We start from the raw sequence: 18362 nt of genomic DNA on the forward strand, positions 1-18362 counted from the left end.
TTTTCAACTTGGATAATAATGTCTTTTGTCCCATAGAAAGTTTTAAATTTGAAGGATTTTGACCTGGACACGGGCCTCTGCGGAGCTACGTGATCTGAGCCAGCCCTCAGGGAGAGCCCACTCCTCTGGCCAGTCCTGTTCTTGTTCCTGATTTCTCAAGCTGAACCCAGAGCTTTCTGCTGCAGTGTGTCCCTTTAGGCTCCTCTTGGCCATGCTCTGAAACTGGCACAGCTTTATCTAATGGGATGAGCCTGGCTAAAGAGATTAGCGAGATGTCTTGTGGTCCCCACTTTTAATCTGCAGCGTTCCGGCTCTCCCTGCTTGGCTGGGAAGGAAGCTGCAAGAACATTGCGGAGACCTGGCTCCTTCATGAGCTGTGCCTCTGCGGCCCCTGTTACCACTAAGTTAATGGGGGTCCCAGGCTAAGGGGCTCAACATGGGCAGCTCCCAGGGAAGCTCCCTGCAGCGTGGGCCATCTGCTCCCTTCCCAAGACCCTGAGTTTGCAGCCCCCGGGGCTCACGAAGGTCAGGAGTGAGAGTTTTGCCGAGGGAAGCTGCCTGGACTGCACTCGGCAAGCATGGCGCTGCTGAAGATCAAATTTGACCAGAAGAAGCGGGTGAAATTGGCCCAAGGGCTCTGGCTCATGAATTGGTTCTCCGTGTTGGCTGGCATCATCATCTTCAGCCTAGGGCTGTTCCTTAAGATCGAACTGCGGAAGCGGAGCGATGTGATGAATAATTCAGAGAGCCATTTTGTGCCCAACTCCTTGATAGGGATGGGGCTGCTGTCCTGTGTCTTCAACTCTCTGGCCGGCAAGATCTGCTATGATGCCCTGGACCCTGCCAAGTACGCCAAGTGGAAGCCCTGGCTGAAGCCATACCTGGCTGTCTGTGTCCTCTTCAACATTGCCCTCTTGCTGGTGACCCTTTGCTGCTTCCTCATGCGGGGCTCACTGGAGAGCACCCTGGCCCACGGGCTCAAGAATGGCATGAAGTACTACCGAGACACAGACACGCCTGGCAGGTGTTTCATGAAGAAGACCATCGACATGCTGCAGATCGAGTTCAAATGCTGTGGCAACAACGGCTTTCGAGATTGGTTCGAGATTCAGTGGATCAGCAATCGCTACCTGGACTTTTCCTCCAAAGAAGTCAAAGAGTGAGTGGTCTCCGGTCCTGGGGTCAGAGCTAGATGGGGACTCGGAGGCCCATGGGGGTGCTCTGTGTGCACAACTTAGTACTGTGTGTGTGTGTGTGTGTGTGTGTGTGAGGCTGGATTCAGGTGGCCCCTGTGAAATTGCCAATGTGCTAACATTATTGACCTATAAGGAGGGCGATATCATATGCTCCACCTAATGACTGGCTAAGGAATGTCTGGGAGGAAGGTGTCAAGTTACGTAAGTTGCGTGGATAGGAGTCTCCAGGGAGGAAGACCCAGCCAGGAAAGTGTGCCTGCTTCATACGGTAGAGATGGGGCACTCATAGATCACATATACTGAGATGTTATGTGGCTCTTTGTCTTATTCACTCAAAGTTTATGCATTCAGTCCCAGAAGCTTAAATTTCCTGGTTAGTTCCCTTGTTTTCCAACCTTCTGACTCGGAGCATCTCTAGGTGTTTGTCCTTGGGTGTGGTGGAAAGAGCAGAGGACAAGGTAGTCAGGAGGTCTAGGCTATAGTTTGGTCTGTGTTGTAAATTAGCTTGTGACCTTGGGTAAGTCACTTGCCACTCTGGTACCTTGCTCACCCATCTTTTAAACAAATCCACTGGAATAGATCATCTTGGAGGTCACCCCCTAGCTCCGTCTAGAGCCTGGCATACAGCAGGCGCCCATTAAATACCTGCTGGTGTTTACTTCTTGAATCATGATAGTGTGACACGGTAACGTATCTAAAGTATTTGTGGTGTGTATAAAAATAAAATCCTGAACTGCAACGTAGGGAGGTCCTGGTGAGCCAGAGGTGGAGGTGACAGCGGCTGACTTCGGAACACTACTCTTCCCCAGAGACCCACCATTATGGGTCTCAAGTCATTTTCCAGGGAAAGGTCGGCCTGCCCTGAGCCCGTGGCTCATCCTCACCTCTTCTTTCTGTCCCATCCAACCCATTCCCTGGCTGAGGCAAGGGGTCAGCTGTTCATTCAGTGTTGTCCTGGGTAAGGCTGGTGAGTCCAAGAGGACTTGCACGCAGGGTGCTGGGCACACTGGCAGCGGGACACAGCTGATGCCCAGATGACACCCAGGAACCCCAGATGATGGAAGGGAAGTCAGACTGAAGGTCACTGCTTGGGCTTCTATTTTCTCTGTGGGTGGGGATTACTGCTACAAATCCCTAGTTAAGAAGAGGCTGGTAAACCGCTTTGCCCTTCCTAGGTGACAGGTCTTGCAGGGGCAGCACAAGGTGGCAGGACTTACACAAGGTGCCACAGGAGGGACAAGCAGAATTCCTGGGGATGGGAGTGGGAGAGGGGGAGAAGCTGCAACAGGCTTTGTGAGCAAATAAGAAAGGGCTTTCATTTTTTCCTGTCATTTTCCTTGATTGCCTTCTGCACAGAGTTAGTCACTGGAGAGACTTACAAAGCCTCTCTGTAATCCCCAAATCTCCTTTTGTCCCAGAACAGAGAAATTCTCCAGGTCGTTCTACTCGCAATGGTTGGCATATCTAAATTTTCAGGCAAACAGTAGGCTTGATCCAAACCACCTCAGTGCTTCATACCAACTTGTTGGGAGTGAAACTATCCTAACTCCACTGACTTGAAAAAAGTTTCTCAGTTACACACACACACACACACACACACACACACACAATATAGTGAAAACATTAAGAGAAACAAAAACAGGAAAAAGAATTCAAGCCAGATTCTCACCCACAACTGACTAATGGCTTTAATTTTTCCCCATTTGGTTTAGTCTTGTTAACATTTACATAATAAATAGCGTAACCATGGTATAAATACAACTGAGCACCCCATTTTGTAATTTGATAATATAGTATTTGCATAATGTTCAAAACAATTATATCCCCCCAGCTTTGTTGAAATATAATTGACAAGTAACATTGTGTCCGTTTAAGGTGCAGAACATGTTGATTTGATACACTTACGTATTGCAAAGTGATTACTATGGTCGCATTTGCTAACACCTGCATCAGGGCACATAATGGCCATTGCTTTTTTGTGGTGAGAACCTGGCAAGTTTCAAGGATATAACACAGTATTGTTAACTAGAATCACCATGCTGTACAGGGGATCCCCAGAACTTACTCATCTGATCACTGGAAGTTTGTACCCTTTGACCAACATCTCACCTTCCCTCTCCCCGCCCCCAGCAACCACCAGTCTAGTCTGTTTCTGTGTGTTTGGTTTTTTAGATTTTACATGTGAGTGATATCATCTGGTATTTGTGTAAAGTGACCATGTTTAATTGGTGCATCATATTACACCTGCTGAATGGACACACTTAGGCAGGCATTTAGTTCGTTCTTATTTGCTTCTATTGGCCACATTGGAGTAGGCTTCTTTGAGGCTTTTCTTCTGTCTCTTTGTCTCTGTCTCTCTCTTACTTCCCTTAGGCTGTTTCCAGGTGGAAAATGTATCTGTTGGCTGTCACTTTCCACAAAGCTGGTCTTAAGACACAATGGTAGAACTGAAATGCCTGTCTCCTTTCCCAAACCTCCCATGACATCACAGTCCTGTGCTGCTAAGGGCACAACTTGGTAGAGAGAGGACCACGTCACTGCTTTCCACAAATTCTCACTCTGATGACCAGTGGACAACACCTGTGAGCGAGGGGAGGCTCCTGGGCGTGGAGTGGCACTTCCTCCCTTTCCAGAGGCTCACATTTTTTTCGTATCCTGACTGCTTTACTTAGGAGGACTGTTAAGTTTTCCTGACAAAGCTGGCCCCCGCAAATCCTCCTCTGAACAATCTAAAGTGTATTTATTTTTTTGAGGCCAAGCACGGAGAAGTGGTAAGCATTTACGTTTTTCTGGCTTTTCTCAGCAGCACCCTCAGGGCGAGGATCCGGAGGCAGCAGAAGCAGAGAGAGGCGGGCGTGGGGACTGGCAGGAGGGCAGGACCAGGGAGTAGCGTCATCTTCCACCAAGATTTTTTTAAAAGGAATTCTTCACCTTTTTCTCTTTTTCCTTTCCCCAGCAAATTCAGAGGAGCCAATAAAAAGGCTGGGGTGGGCCTCAGTCTCCTTGACCCTGACGACTCTGGGAGGGGATCCCGGGAACAGTGAGCTGGTTGGAGGGGGAGGGTGGGAAGTCTGTGGAAAATGCACCGAGCTCCTCCAGTGACACTGGTCCTGGGTCTGGGCAGTGTCTAGTGCCTAACTTCTGGTCCTTTCTGCAGGCTCTGCCCCTGGAGCATCTCTCTCCATTCCATACGAGGTACACCTTGCTGGACTGGGCTACAGAAAACATTTCCAGTCCGGGTCCTGAGAGGTGGAACTGGGTTCCTGCACGCAGGGCTCCCCGGGAACCTCCCCAGCTATGCCCCTCCTCCAATGGTCCCCCAGGAAACTGAGCACAGAGCTTGGGGTCCCAGCAAACATGGAGGGGTGGCTGGTGGCTGGTGTTTGGAGATTTCTTAGGGGGATCTTTAAGATCAAGGACTGCTTCCAGAAGGCTCCTGGCCTAAACAATATCAATTGAAGATTTTTTTTAAAGATTTTTTTTTTATCCACTTGAGAGAGACAGTGAGAGAGAGAGAGAGAGAGAGAATAAGCAGGGGTGAGGGGCAGGGGGAGAGGGAGAAGCAGACTCCCCGTTGAGCAGGGAGCCCAACGTGGGGCTCGATCCCGGGACCTGGAGATCATGACCTGAGCGGAAGGCAGACGCCTAACAGACTGAGCCACCCAGGCGCCCCACCTCAGATTTTTATGAATTTAGAATCTCCCCACCCGCACCACTGCCCCACCCCAGCCGTCCCAAGCAAATAGCCCACTGGCCACACCCCACCCCCAGTCTGCCCCATCACTATGTTGTCAGGTCCCACATTTATTCTGCACAAAACCTCTCCCTGGGGGGTTTAATAATTCTTTTAGTTGTTGTTATTCTTTTAGGTGTTGTTTTTCTCTATTTTATAGATGAGAGATCTGAGCCTCAGGTTGGATCTCACAGCAAGAAGTGGGGGCTTACTGAGATGATTTACATTCCTTACAACTCACCCAATGAAAGGGGACAGTTCAATGGTTTTTGGCATGTTCACGGAGTTGTGCTACCAGTCAATACCACAGCCCACCTTTGAATATTTTCATCGTGTGGCAGGGACACCCCGTACACTCTGGCTTTCACTCCCTAGCCTCCCATGGCCTGGCGCTAAGGAACCACTAGTCTCCTCTCTGTCTCTATACTTCTCCCTCTTCTGGACATCTCATTTGAAGGAAATCATATAATATTGGTCCTTTTGGGCCTGGCTCTTTTGAGTTAGCATAATGTTTTCCAAGTTCAACCATGTTGCCATGTTTGTTAGAATATCCTTCCTTTTTACAGACAAATCATATTGTGTTGTATCGGGTGCCAGGTTGTAATTCTGCTCCTTCCACTCGACTGTGCTGCTTCCAGTGACGTTAATCACCTTGTACAGCTTCAGTGTTAGATGAATCTGTGCCCTGACTGAAGCTTTGAATTATCCAGGCCACAGTGTCCTCTCTCATCCTGTCTTTCTTTGTCTTCTTGTCCTCCATGCCGTCCTCCTCCAGAGGCACAGTGGAAGGTGTGGGCGGAGATGACCTAGGCTTGAGAAACTTCTGGGGATTATGACTGGATTCCAATTCTTCTGTGCCCGGGTCTCAGATAATTGTGAGGCGGCTGCACAGAAACCAGAGAAACCGCCCAGCATCCCTGTGGCCTGTGGCAAGCGAGGCTGGGCTCTGCTCTACCTTGTGTGTTTACCTTCTCACTGGCTCTGGCCTGGTGCTCCTGACGGTGGGGAGACAGGTTCCCTTATAACTGGGGGAGGCCCTCAGAGGGAGGAGCAGAGTCCAGGGATGCTGCCTCCCTTAGCGACTGAATCTTCAGAGCAAGTTATCGGGACATAGGTTTGTAGTTCTCAGCCAGTGCTTCTTTTATTTTACTGCATTTTTCAACTTTCATCATGGAAAATTTCAAGCATTCACAAAAGTAGAGAGATTACAATGACTTTCCATGTATACTTCTCCTAGCTTCAACAAATGCACACATTTTCGCTTTCTTGTTTCATCTATACCACCCTCCCAAACACACATTATCCCCTCTGAGTATCTTAAAGCAAATCCTTTCACCTGTAAATATTTAAGGAGGCATTTCTAACAGGTACAGAGAGTTTGTTTTTTGCCTTTTTGTTTTTGTTTGACATAAGCACAATAGTAATCATGCCCAACAAAACTAGCAGCAAGAACATCTAATATCTAGTCTGTTCAATTTTCTCTGTCTCAAACTATCTTTTACAGTTGGTTTGTTCAAATCAGGATCCAAACCAAGCCCACATTGTGCATTTGGTTCTTTGATCACTTTTGCTTCTTTTACTCTATGACAGTTACTGTCATGCCATGTGTGTGTTGAAGGAACCGGGCTATTTGTCCTGAAGAATTCCTCACATTCTCAATTGGGCAATTGCAGCCAAGTGGTGTCATCTAACTTGTTCTTCTGTCCCCTGCATTTCCCCATAGTAGTTAGGGCTGAGGTGTGCTTGGATTCAGGTTTGGTTTTAGCAAGAACACTTCCTAGGGTGCTCTGTGTATCTTAATGCATCACATGAGGAGGGATGAAGTTTTCAGCCAGTTTATAACAATTCCTTTAAAACTTTGCCCTGCTTTCAGGATGAGCAGAGCTTTAGTGTCTTGGGGTGAGAGGCCTTGGCACGAGGAACTGTCAGACAGGAGGGCTTGGCCTGAAGCCCTCAGTCTGAAGGAGAAGTGGGCACCAAGCTCTCTCACTTGCCCAACCCACTCAGGGAATCCACAGGCTACAGGCTTCTGTTCACTCTTTCTGAACAATTTACAGACATCTCAAGAAGACTAGACCATGGCTAGGAGCTCCCTGAGGGCAGGACTGAGTCTCCCATCAGACTGGGGTTCCTTGAGGGCTGCGCTGTGTCTCCCCCTCAGACTGGGGCTCCCTGAGGGCAGGGCTGTGTCTCCCCCCCATCAGACTGGGGCTCCCTGAAGGCAGGGCTATGTCTCCCTCTCAGACTAGGACTCCCTGGGGGCAGGTCTGTATCTCCCTGCTCAGACTGGGGCTTCTTGAGGGCTGTGTGGTTTCTCCCCCTCAGACTGGCGCTTCCTGAGGACAAGGCCCAGGGCAGCATGGCGGGGTGGGGGGGGCGGGCAGGTCTGGCTTGATGGAGGCTGGGACTCCCCTGGGCCCCCAGCCTGGGATCTGTTGGGGTCTCCCATCTCTGGAATTAGCCCTCCCTCTCCTCTAGAAGCATCACCTTGTTTACTTAGTGCTTGTCCTGGTTACAACCACAGATTAAGGCCCCACTCACCCTCTTAAGACAAAGCCAGGCAAGGAGAGCTCCTTAGATGGTGAGCTGGCTATTTATATCAGAGTATTTCCCAGGCTACAAATCTTGCTCTGCTCAGGGCTCACCAGGGCTTGTAAGGGTCTTGATTACGATAAGACCTGTTTTCTAGCATACTCTCCCATAGCCAAGTCATGTATGACTTGGGAAAATGATCATGTCAGAGTTTTCCTGGAAAAACCAACATAATTCAGGAGGTAAATCAATAAATCAACAAAGAAATCCATATGGAAATAAACAATGGAGGGGAGTGGGGAAGGCAGGGGGTATAACTGATAATGAGTCAATCCCCAACTGGAATGCTAGCTGAGTGACACTTGTGGAACCTTGGCAATTCACTTGACTTCTGTCAGACTCAGTTTTCTCATCTGAGAAATGACATGACAGGGGTGCAGTAGAGAGTAAGTGGATTAATGCACATAGAGCAGTTGGTATACAGCAGTACACTATTAGTATTTCCTCGAAGATTTTTTTTTTTTTTTTTGAGTAGTTACTGGATATAAAGTACTGCAGGTGGTGAGTGAGGGAAGACAGGGGAGACACAATCCCCAGCTGGGGATTGACTCTTTATCAGTTATACCCCTGCCTTCCCCACTCCCCTCCACTGTTTATTTCCCTATGGATTTCTTTGTTGCTTTATTGATTTACCTCCTAAATTATGTTGGTTTTTCCAGGAAAACTCTGACATGATGATTTTCCAAGTCACTGTCTCCCCAGTGTGAGGGGAGACATGGCCCTGTCCTCAGGGAGCCCCAGTCTGAGGGGCAGAAACAGCCCTGCCCTCAGGGAGCCCCAGTCTGAGGGTGAGACACAGCCCTGCCTCAGGGAGCCCCAGTCTGAGGGGAGACACAGCCCTGCCCTCAGGGAGCCCGAGTCTGAGGGGAGACACAGCCCTGCCCTCAGGGAGCCCCAGTCTGAGGGGGAGACACAGCCTGCCCTCAGGGAGCCCCAGTCTGAGGGGGAGAGACAGTCCTAACCTAGGGAATCCCAGTCTGAGGGGAGACATAGCTTTGCCTTAATGAGGCTAGCAAGGTGACTTCTCCACTTGGGGGAGTGAGCTAGGTGAGGTGGGAAGACAGGGGCTCTCCAGAAGGCCAGCCTGCAGAGTGAGGGTAGCTCAGAGCCTCTACTGGCCTCAGCTCACAAAACTGCAGGCCTGGCCTTCACTTCAGATACACTGTAGTATGTATGAGGCAGGTCCATAGGCTTTACCCCAGCTTAATACACCTGGAGAATGCATAATGAGCAAGAATCGTGGACAAGAAAGGGCTTCTGGGACAGGGAACAAAGGAGGAGATCATGCTATCCCAGGAAACTTAAGCAGAAGAGCCAACAGACAGGAAGGACCTGAGAGACTCTGAAGCATCTCTGAGGGGAGGAGTGGACAACTGCTGTGGGCTAGTCTTCCACTTGTTGTTTGGCTTTGGGTGAGGCCCTGCCCTGCTTGGGCACCACTTCTTCCTCTGTAGGACAATCTGGTGGATTGCAAGGTCCTTCCCAGGTGGCCATAGGTGGGCATTCTCTGAGGGCCTGTGTCAAGTGCACTCCACACCCTGCCTCATTAGAGCTCCCCACAGCTCCCAAGAGGGTAATCCCCACCTCACACAGGTCCAGAGGATGAAATTCCACAGATCAGAAATGCAGATTTGGGACTCAAAGGCTGGCTCCCTCTACAATCCCCCCTCTTCTCATGGGGACACTGGGAATGGTCCAGGTGGGAGCAGGCTCAAGGGACAGCCTGCAGGTCAGGAAGAGGGACAAACAGCATTTGAGCGCAGCCTCAAGGAGACTGGGGGTGGAAGACTACTGTCTGCTCAGTTGTGCCGGTTCAAGAGGGGGACAGGAATCCCAAACTGATGGCCTTTCTGCTTCAGTCCTCCCACCTTGGACCACCCAGTGCCACCACCAGGTGCTGAGCGGGGGCTGCAGGGGGAGAGCAGAGTGGTTTCTGCTCCCACTGTGCTCTTGGCGCACTCGGTTGAGCTCAAGCAGGAACTTCAGTAGCAACCACTTCAGTCAGTGAAAAGTGTCTAGCAGGGCTTGCCTCAGGCCAGCGGTGAGCTCTGCTCTCGCAGACATGGCTGCTGTCCTCACAGAAGACTCTCATACACTCTTCTTCACAGTTGGCAGAAACCCTGCCACCTGCTCACAAGTGACTATTGCCCAGCGGTGTTGAGTGGTCTGTTCCACTGTCACAGTTGTTTCCGAGAGCACACAGAGCACATGTGAAGGCTCCATCACCCCGCCCAGGCATGGCCATGAGTCCACACTTACTGTGCACTTACTGTGTACCGGCCACTCTTCTAAGACTTTTTACATGCATCCCTTCATATGATCCTCATGTCAACTCCATTTTACAGATGAGGAAGCTGAGGCCTGGAGAGGTGAAGGAACTTGTCCAGAGGAATGAACTGGGAGTAAGTTTAGGTGGTCCTGCTCTTATCACTGTCCTGGATCTCCTGTGTACCCAGGGCCACCCATTCTCTGGGCAAGGGTCCTGCCCAGGAAGTAGAGGTCAGGGACTGCAGAGCATGTGGAAATATGGTCACCATAACCCAGGTGAGGACTGTTCTGGAACCAAGGAGGCCACATTGTGCAGAACCTTCCTAAAGTCTTAATCATACTGATCAACAGACAGTTCACAGAAAAGGAACCACAAATGACCCTTCAACATATCAGAAGATACTCAATTTCATTCATAATGAGGAAAATGGAAATTAAAACAAACTTGAGATACTATTTTCCATCCATCATGTTGGCAAAGGTCAAAAATCAAACCTGTGTGGGTACGGCATGAAGGGTAGGTTGTCTCATGCATGTCTGTTAGGGGTGTGATCGTACAAACTCCAGGGAGCAATATGGTAGGGATCTAGGGCAATCACAGATGGACCCACCCTTTGAGGCAGGGATACCTCCTCTAGGAATTGACACTCTAGATATATTCACAATATCCAAAATGTTTGTATTGACAGGAGACCGGGAAAACCCTAAATATCCAGCAGTAGGGAACTGACTAGTACCCCATGGACCATCTGTACAATGGTGATACCATGCAGCTCATTAAAAACCTGAAGAACACTCTCCACTGGTAGACATAAAAAGATCTCTAAGATATTGCTAAGGGAAAAAAATAAAGGTTCAAGACAGTACATTACCATTTGGGTAAAAAACAGGAAGAATAAGAATATTTGCAGAATCTGTGTTTGCTTATCATGTATGCAGCCTTTTTAGAAGGACAGACAGTTGGCTACAGTTGGGGGGACCTGGAGGTCAAGGGACAAGAATGAGTGGGAGACTAAACATGGACATTTAGAAGCTAAACATTGAAATTATCATTTCAATGAACATTGTTGAAACAATTTCTTTAAAAATTTTTTTCTTAAAGATAGAGAGAGAATGTGAGAGAGAAAGAGAGAGCACAAGTGGGGGGAGGGGGAAGGGAGAGGGAGAAGCAGACTCCCCGCTGAGCAGGAGCCCCATGCAGGACTCAATCCCAGGACCCTGAGATCATGACCTGAGCTGAAAGCAAACGCTTGACTGACTGAGCCACCCAGGCGCCCCTTGAAAACAATTTAATTAATTAATTAATTAATTTATTTATTATTGAGGTATAGTTGACATCAACACTGTATTAGTTTCAGGATAACAATATATGATTTGCTGTTTGTATAAAATGGAAAGTGATCACCACAATAAATCTAGCTAGCATCCATCACCATACATACTTACAGAATTTTTTTCTTGTGATAAGAAACTTTGAGATTTACTCTCTTGGCAGCTCTCAAATAGGCAATACAGCATTATTAACTATAATTGCCATGCTGTATATTACATCCCCAGGATTTATTTATTTATAACTGGAAGCTGGTACTTTGGTCACCTTCACCCATTTTACCCACCCACCTCACCTGTCTCTGGCAACCACAAATTTTCTCTGTATCTATAAACTTGGTTTTTTGACTTGTTTTGTTTTTATTTTTATTTTTATTTTATTTTTTTTTAAATTTTATTTATTTATTTGACAGAGACAGCAAGAGAGGGAACACAAGCAGGGGGAGTGGGAGAGGGAGAAGCAGGCTTCCCGCCGAGCAGGGAGCCCGATGTGGGGCTCGATCCCAGGACCCTGGGATCATGACCTGAGCTGAAGGCAGACGCTTAACGACTGAACCACCCAGGCGCCCCTGACTTGTTTTGTTTTTAGATTCCACATATAAGTGAGATCAAATGGTATCTGTCTTTATTATTTCACTTGGCATAATGTCCTGAAGGTCCATCCATGTTGTTGCAAATGGCAAGGTTTCTTTTTTTTTTATAGCTGAAGAATATGCCATTGTATGTATGTATCAAAGTTTCTTTATCCATTCACCCCTTGATGGACACTTATGTTGTTCCCAGGTCTTGGCTTTTATAAATAATGCTGCAATGAACACAGGGATACATATATCTTTTTGACTTAATGTTTTCTTCTTTCAAGACTTTATTTTTAAGTAATCTCTACACTCAATGTGGGGCTTGAACTCACAACCCTGAGATCAAGAGTCACATGCTCCTCCGACTGAGCCAGCCAGGTACCCCTCAAGTTAATGTTCTCATTTTCTTTGAATACCCAGAAGTGGAATTATAATTTCTATTTTAAATAATTACATGCTTTCTATTCTTATGTTGTAAAAGCATCTATTATGTAATGCATTGTTCATGTTCAACTTAAAAAAAACTTTTTACTCAAGATAACATGCATACACTCAGATGCATAAATCTTAAGGGTGAAAGCTTGATGAACTCTGGCACATAGACACCTGGGTAACCACACTCAGGTCAGACAGGACATACCTGGATGCCTGATGAGGATGGGGAGAGCCTTCACTGTAAAGATGTGTCTCCCTTTTGAATTCTCAACCCACATGAATGTATGGTGTGTCCTAACCAAATACATAGTAAATATGGAAGTGCAAAAGTAATGTGGGCTGCATCCTTCAGGTGAGTGAGGAGATCCCACCTGGCTAGCGGCAGAGTTCTCTGCCCCCACAGAGGCCCTGTGTCAGAGCAGGACTTCTGGAAACATCCCTGAACAGAACTGATCTGGCCAGAGGGGCCTTGGTCCCTAGTGACTTGTTATTGGGAGACAGAAAGTTGGAGAGGGGGCTGGGGGCTAAAGGCTGTTGGCTATGAATGCCTGGCACTCTTGTCCCAGTCACCACCTGTCCTGCTCTTCTTCCTACCTGCCTGACATGGCTCCAAATAATCACTGCAGGCCAGGGCCTGGCAGTACACAGGGTGGTTGGATGCATTTCTACATTCCTTATTGACTTTCTTCTTGGTTTATCATCTGTCTCAACCCTCTAGGACCTAAGCTCTAGGAAGGCAGGGACATTGGTTCTCTAGGGTCATTTCTCCATCTTCAGCTCCTAGAACAGTGGCTGGCACATAGTAGGTACACAACAAATATTTATCGAGAATGAACGAATGAATGAATGAACAAATGGATGAATGAATATTATAGCTTTTCAGAGGCAGGGGATGGGGGGAACTGGCCCCTGGTGAGAAATCCAAGAAGCCCCTCTCAAGCCATCTTTCTCCTCCAGTCGCATCAAGAGCAATGTGGACGGGCGATACCTGGTGGATGGTGTTCCCTTTAGCTGCTGCAACCCCAGCTCACCACGGCCCTGCATTCAGTACCAGCTCACCAACAATTCGGCTCACTACAGCTATGACCACCAGACAGAGGAGCTCAACCTGTGGGTGAACGGCTGCAGGGCCGCCCTGCTGAGCTACTACAGCAGCCTCATGAACTCCATTGGTGCTGTCACGCTCCTTGTCTGGCTCTTTGAGGTAGGCTTTGGGCCAGGTGGGGGCGAGGGAAGAGGGAGTCACCTGCTCCTTTTGGAGTTGATGGGTGGGACCTGGCCTGGAGTGCTTGTCTCTCTCCTCGGAACCAGCCCTCAGCTTAGCTGTGGGTCAGGCAGGCCTAAGTTTGAATACGAGCACCTCCACTATTTTTTGTTTCTTTCCCATCACTCAAAAAATAGTTTATTGAGGTGAAATTCATAGAACTTAAAATTAACCATTTTAAAGTGAGCAATTCAGTGGCATTTAGTACATTCACAATGTTGTGTAACCACCACCTCTATCTAGTTCTAAAAGATTTCCATCACTCCCAAAGAGAAACTCATACCCATTAAGCAGCATACTCCCCACCTCTTTCCCCCCAAGCCCCTGGCAACCATTAATCTGTGCTCTGTCCTTGTGGATTTGCCTATTCTGGACATTTTATATAAATGCCATCATAATATGTGACTTTTTCTGTTTGGCTTCCTTCACTTTGCATGTTTTAGAGGTTCATCCTGTGCCTTCATTTTTTTCAGCCTGAGGTCTTGGAAAGTTATTTAATCTCTCTGTTATAGGGGGCCGACAGCACTTAGCTTTGGGACTCCTGGGGGGCAAAAGGAGATAATACATACATTGTGTTCAGGAAATGGAAGCTATTTGGATTTGTGCTTCTCTGGAGACTCTGGTAGCAATTTACCTGTTATTCTAATTATTAGTGGGTTCATCTGATCTCACCTGTAAGGCTTAATTCCTCTCTGTACAGAGCTTGGGATGTAGCCATTCATTCATTTATTGAAGAGTTAGTTCTTAAACACCTAACCAGTACTAGGAGCTGTCCTGGGTGCTGAACGAGAGCAAGTGTTAGTGAGTGGTAAACCAAGGGGATACAGAGGGTGACTCAGGGGCTCCTGCTCTGAGCTGACAGCACAAAATCCAGACCCCAAAATTCAGAAGTACAAAGCCAGAAACCTTAGTGGGGAAAGTTCGTCCATTAGAGAAGATTCACTGAAAGTTTCCTTTAAGTAAGTTGCTCTCTTAGTGCTATGGAAGTTCAGACGTGCCCTTGGCTGAGATGACTACTTCCAACTCACCATCTCACAGTAGAGGTACTATACAGTCTGAGGCGGGGGTGGGCTGGGAGGGAAGGGAGGGCCTCTTTTAATGTCGAGGCAAATGAATGACGTTTTATTGGTCATTGACTCCTTGAGGCACAGTCTTGGGAATGAGTGGGTAGAGACAGGTGAGAAGCTTACTGCTAGAAGGGCAGAAGGTCATGTTCCCCGAAAACCCATGAAAAGAAGACTGAAAGGATAACAGAAGTCAGTGGGAAAATGGGATTCCACTGGTTGCCTCTCAGTTTGCTCACGTTTCTAGGAAGCTAGTGACTGCATGAGATGAGGACCAGCTCACTGGGAACAGGGAGTAAATGCCCTTGACTTTTAGTTGAGGCCTTCGGTTAGCAGAGCCTGTAATGGGCACAAGGGTGGCTGAACTAACGCTAGGACTCTGGCCCGAGCCTTGCTCTCCTGGGCCTCACAATCCAGTTAGAAGGTGACATCTAACTCATGAACCAAAGGGTTAGAACCACTACCAAGTGCAAAATTCATAATGCAGCAGTAAGCCTCCTTCAGGAAAGCAGGAGGGGATCAGAGGAGCATGCACACCAGGAGGACTTCCTGGAGGGGAGTTTTTCCACCATAAAAATATCTTATTAAACTTTCAATAGACAATGACAATAACAAAAACCTAAAACTATTAGTTACTAATGTCATCTACTACCGCAATTATAAAATGCTGCTTGAGCACTGATTCAATAGATGTTTACTGAGGCCCTACCACCATGGGGTGCTGTTCTAGGGGCTGGGAGACTGAATGAAAAAAGATGGATCAGGGCAGTGGACATTCTCTATTAGCAGGCCTCACCACCTCACAGAGTTTTTGCTACATCACAAAAGGAGAAGTGTAAGAGAGAGTAAACCAGGAATCTGTGTAGAAACAATTGGGTAACACAATACATTAGAACAGTGAAAACAGTACTTACCACATTAATAACCAATTATGGCTGACACATCTATTCATCCTTTCTGTGCACCACGTACCGTGCTCTACACCTACTGACATGTCACAGCATGCACATGAGGCAGGAGACACTCCATCTGAAAATTTGTAAACCATATGAGTAAACTGAGGTTTCTTAGTCACATGGCTGGCTAAGTGCCAGGGCTGGGGTTTGACCCCAGGCATTTTGGCACCATAGCCTGCTGCAATGACTGCTAGTGAACAAATCCAAACAAATCACCCACTCATCCCCACACTAATCAAAACAACAGAAGTAGAGGAAACCACATACAATGATACTGTTTGCTGAGAAGGGGGTGACTTTAACTTTGTCTAGCAAATAGTTGCCCAACACCCAATATGTGCCAAGCACTGTGCTAGGAAGGGGCTAGGGGCATGAGGAGGAGGAGCCTAGGACTAATGCCCCCAAAACGGGTGAGACCTGAGAGGAAGAGGGAGAATGAGTAGCAGGGGCCCTCACCAAGGGCTGAAGCTGAATTAACAAGTGAATGTGCGGAGGAACAATGTTCTAGGCAACCAGCAAATGGTAAAGACCAGATGGGACCCTAAGAAGCCCAGGTGGCCAGAGAGGAGAATGGGGCTGGAGATGAGGCTGGAGAAGAGGCAGCTATCTTGAGTACCAGGCCAGGCTGGTGGGCAGGTCCTCACCAAGCCAGACTCAAGAGATCCTGCCACACTTAAAGGCCCCGGGGATGAGGAGGCTGGTGGCTTGCACGGTATCCTAATAGCTCCAGCCCCCAGCTCCTTCTCCCAGACCTCCTCTAAGTCTCTTCTCCCCGCCAGGTGACCATCACGATTGGCCTGCGCTACCTGCACACAGCACTGGAAGGTGTGTCTAACCCTGAAGACCCTGAGTGTGAGAGTGAGGGCTGGCTTCTGGAAAAGAGCGTGTTGGAGACTTGGAAGGCCTTTCTGGAGAGCCTGAAGAAGTTGGGCAAGAGTAACCAGGTGGAAGCCGAGGGTGCAGACGCAGGCCAGGCCCCGGAGGCTGGCTGATGGCCCTGGGGCCCCCTCCCCTCCTGAATACTGAGAAGTAGTGGACTCCAAGAAAGTGGATACCCCCCTCATCCAATCTGAATCTCCCAAGGAGGGCGGCCATCTTAGAGAGACTCTTCTTGAGGGTGGGATTTAAAGTTTAGGAACCCTAAAAGCATTTGGCAAACATTTGTTAAATGACAGACTTAAAAATGAATGAGCCCCTACACAGTGAATGAGCCCCTGCTAAGGCCCACTACTTTTGGATATGCCCTCATGGGGGACTCAGGGGGCCTCTCAGTGAATCACTCTTCGTAACACATGAATTCAGTTCCATCCCAAAGCTACTGGCCACACCTGAGGGCAGCTCCCCTTTTAAGAGTCTGCCATTACAAGTTCCAAGTTGCTTCATTCTATATCCAAAGCGTCACTTGGTGCATAAGCATAGGAGTCGAAAAATGTACTGGCCATGTTGTCATTTTTTTTTTAAATGCCAATATCAACAGGTCAGCCATTTTATTTGTATAATTGTGGGAGGAGGGGGACATTGTACTTTTCTAAGAGTAATGCCCTCTCCAAAGCACTGAGGGCTTCACAAGAGGAATTCTTCAATCATGGGGCAAAATAACTTAAAGACAAGGGATTATTTTCCTCACCAAAAACGTAGTTTTAAAGGCTACTTTCGTATCACATTCCCATGCCCTCACTTAGCCTGGAGTGAGCCACGGGCTGAGGAAGTCAGGTTGTTGGCACGTTCCAGCAACATCCCACCCAAGTGCCAGCTGACCTCCTTTGGCCTGTCTGCAGAAGCACTAGGTTAGGTGGCTGCCCTTTACTGGAAGAGGAGCAACAATCAGCTAAGAGGCCAACCTTTGGAGACCAGGCCTCACCTCTTGGAGGGCCCAGGAACACCCACACAGGTGGCCATGACAGCCTCCATGGACACCACCAATAGTCTACAGTGGAAGGCAAAGCGTCCTCTGGGAACTTCTTCCTGTTTCTTTCCCCAGACACCCATCCTGCAAAGCAGTATTTCTGGAATGCCTCTGTATTAAAGAAGATTCCTTGAGACAGTGCGTCTTCCCGAGCTAGTGATGGCAAGAGAAATTTTAACTTCTCTCCCAAAAGAGAAAAAAAGGAAGCCTTTAGGGGAAGGAGAGAATGATCATTACTGTTCTAAAAGTGTTCAGTGGGGAGAAAATAAAGACTTCTGGTGCTGCCTGGGGCATATTCTGGGGCTCTAATTCTCCCGGGCGTAAGATCAGATCAAAGATATTGGGACACTGTCAGACTTTGGTCCCAGGTTTAATTTAATTAGACTTCTGAGTCTCCTTGAGACCAAAGAATGGTCCACAGTGAAAATGCTGAGGGAGTCAGCCACCTCTGATGAGGGTCCTGGAACTCTCTCCCCTGAGGAGTACTGAGAAGCATCGTGAAAGTGCTGCTCTAGGCCCATGTGTAACTATGCTGTTAACAGCTGTACGATAGACATTAAAAATTATATTGTGTGAAAATCACTTGTGTTAAATGCCTATCTTAGCCGATTTGACAGTACGTTATCACAGCATCTCCAACTCTAGCTAGTATTTGTTAACAAAACCAAATTGCACTTGACCCTAAAACGAAGCATGGCTACCAGTCAGGGTAGCCATGTTTCAACAACATGGGTGTTACTTCTCTCCCTCTTACCATCTCCTGTCTGTAAGAACAGTGATGATAATAATCTTAACATTTGCTAGTTTAGACCAGAGCTGAATTCATTTAATATTTTAATATGTGGAATCTTAGTTTAGTGATTTAAGCAAAAATTCTGAACCATCTTTTTTCCTGCTCTGGTCAAAACTTATTTTCCCAAACAAGAAAATATGAGTCTCTATGGGGCCAGGTTATAGGGCAGACGTAAACCTGAGAGCTGCTGGGAGGACCAAGGGTGAACTGACCCTACAGTGAATATCCCCAGTTGGTTCAGAGCAGAC

At 47.8% G+C, this 18362-nt stretch overlaps 1 protein-coding gene across 1 annotated transcript; it reads left to right on the forward strand.

Moving 5' to 3' along the window:
• Nucleotides 1-339: 339 nt before the first annotated feature.
• PRPH2 (peripherin 2) lies at nucleotides 340-17900 on the forward strand. Its single transcript, XM_032410171.1, has 3 exons — nucleotides 340-1159; nucleotides 13089-13335; nucleotides 16195-17900. Exons 1-3 carry the CDS (start codon nucleotides 579-581, stop codon nucleotides 16405-16407), a joined length of 1041 nt encoding a protein of 346 aa, XP_032266062.1. The 5' UTR covers nucleotides 340-578; the 3' UTR covers nucleotides 16408-17900.
• The last annotated feature ends 462 nt before the right edge of the window (nucleotides 17901-18362 follow it).

The sequence above is a fragment of the Phoca vitulina genome, unplaced genomic scaffold (genome assembly GCF_004348235.1).
Source record: "Phoca vitulina isolate PV1807 unplaced genomic scaffold, GSC_HSeal_1.0 scaffold11, whole genome shotgun sequence".
In the NCBI taxonomy this organism is placed as follows: Eukaryota; Metazoa; Chordata; class Mammalia; order Carnivora; family Phocidae; genus Phoca; species Phoca vitulina.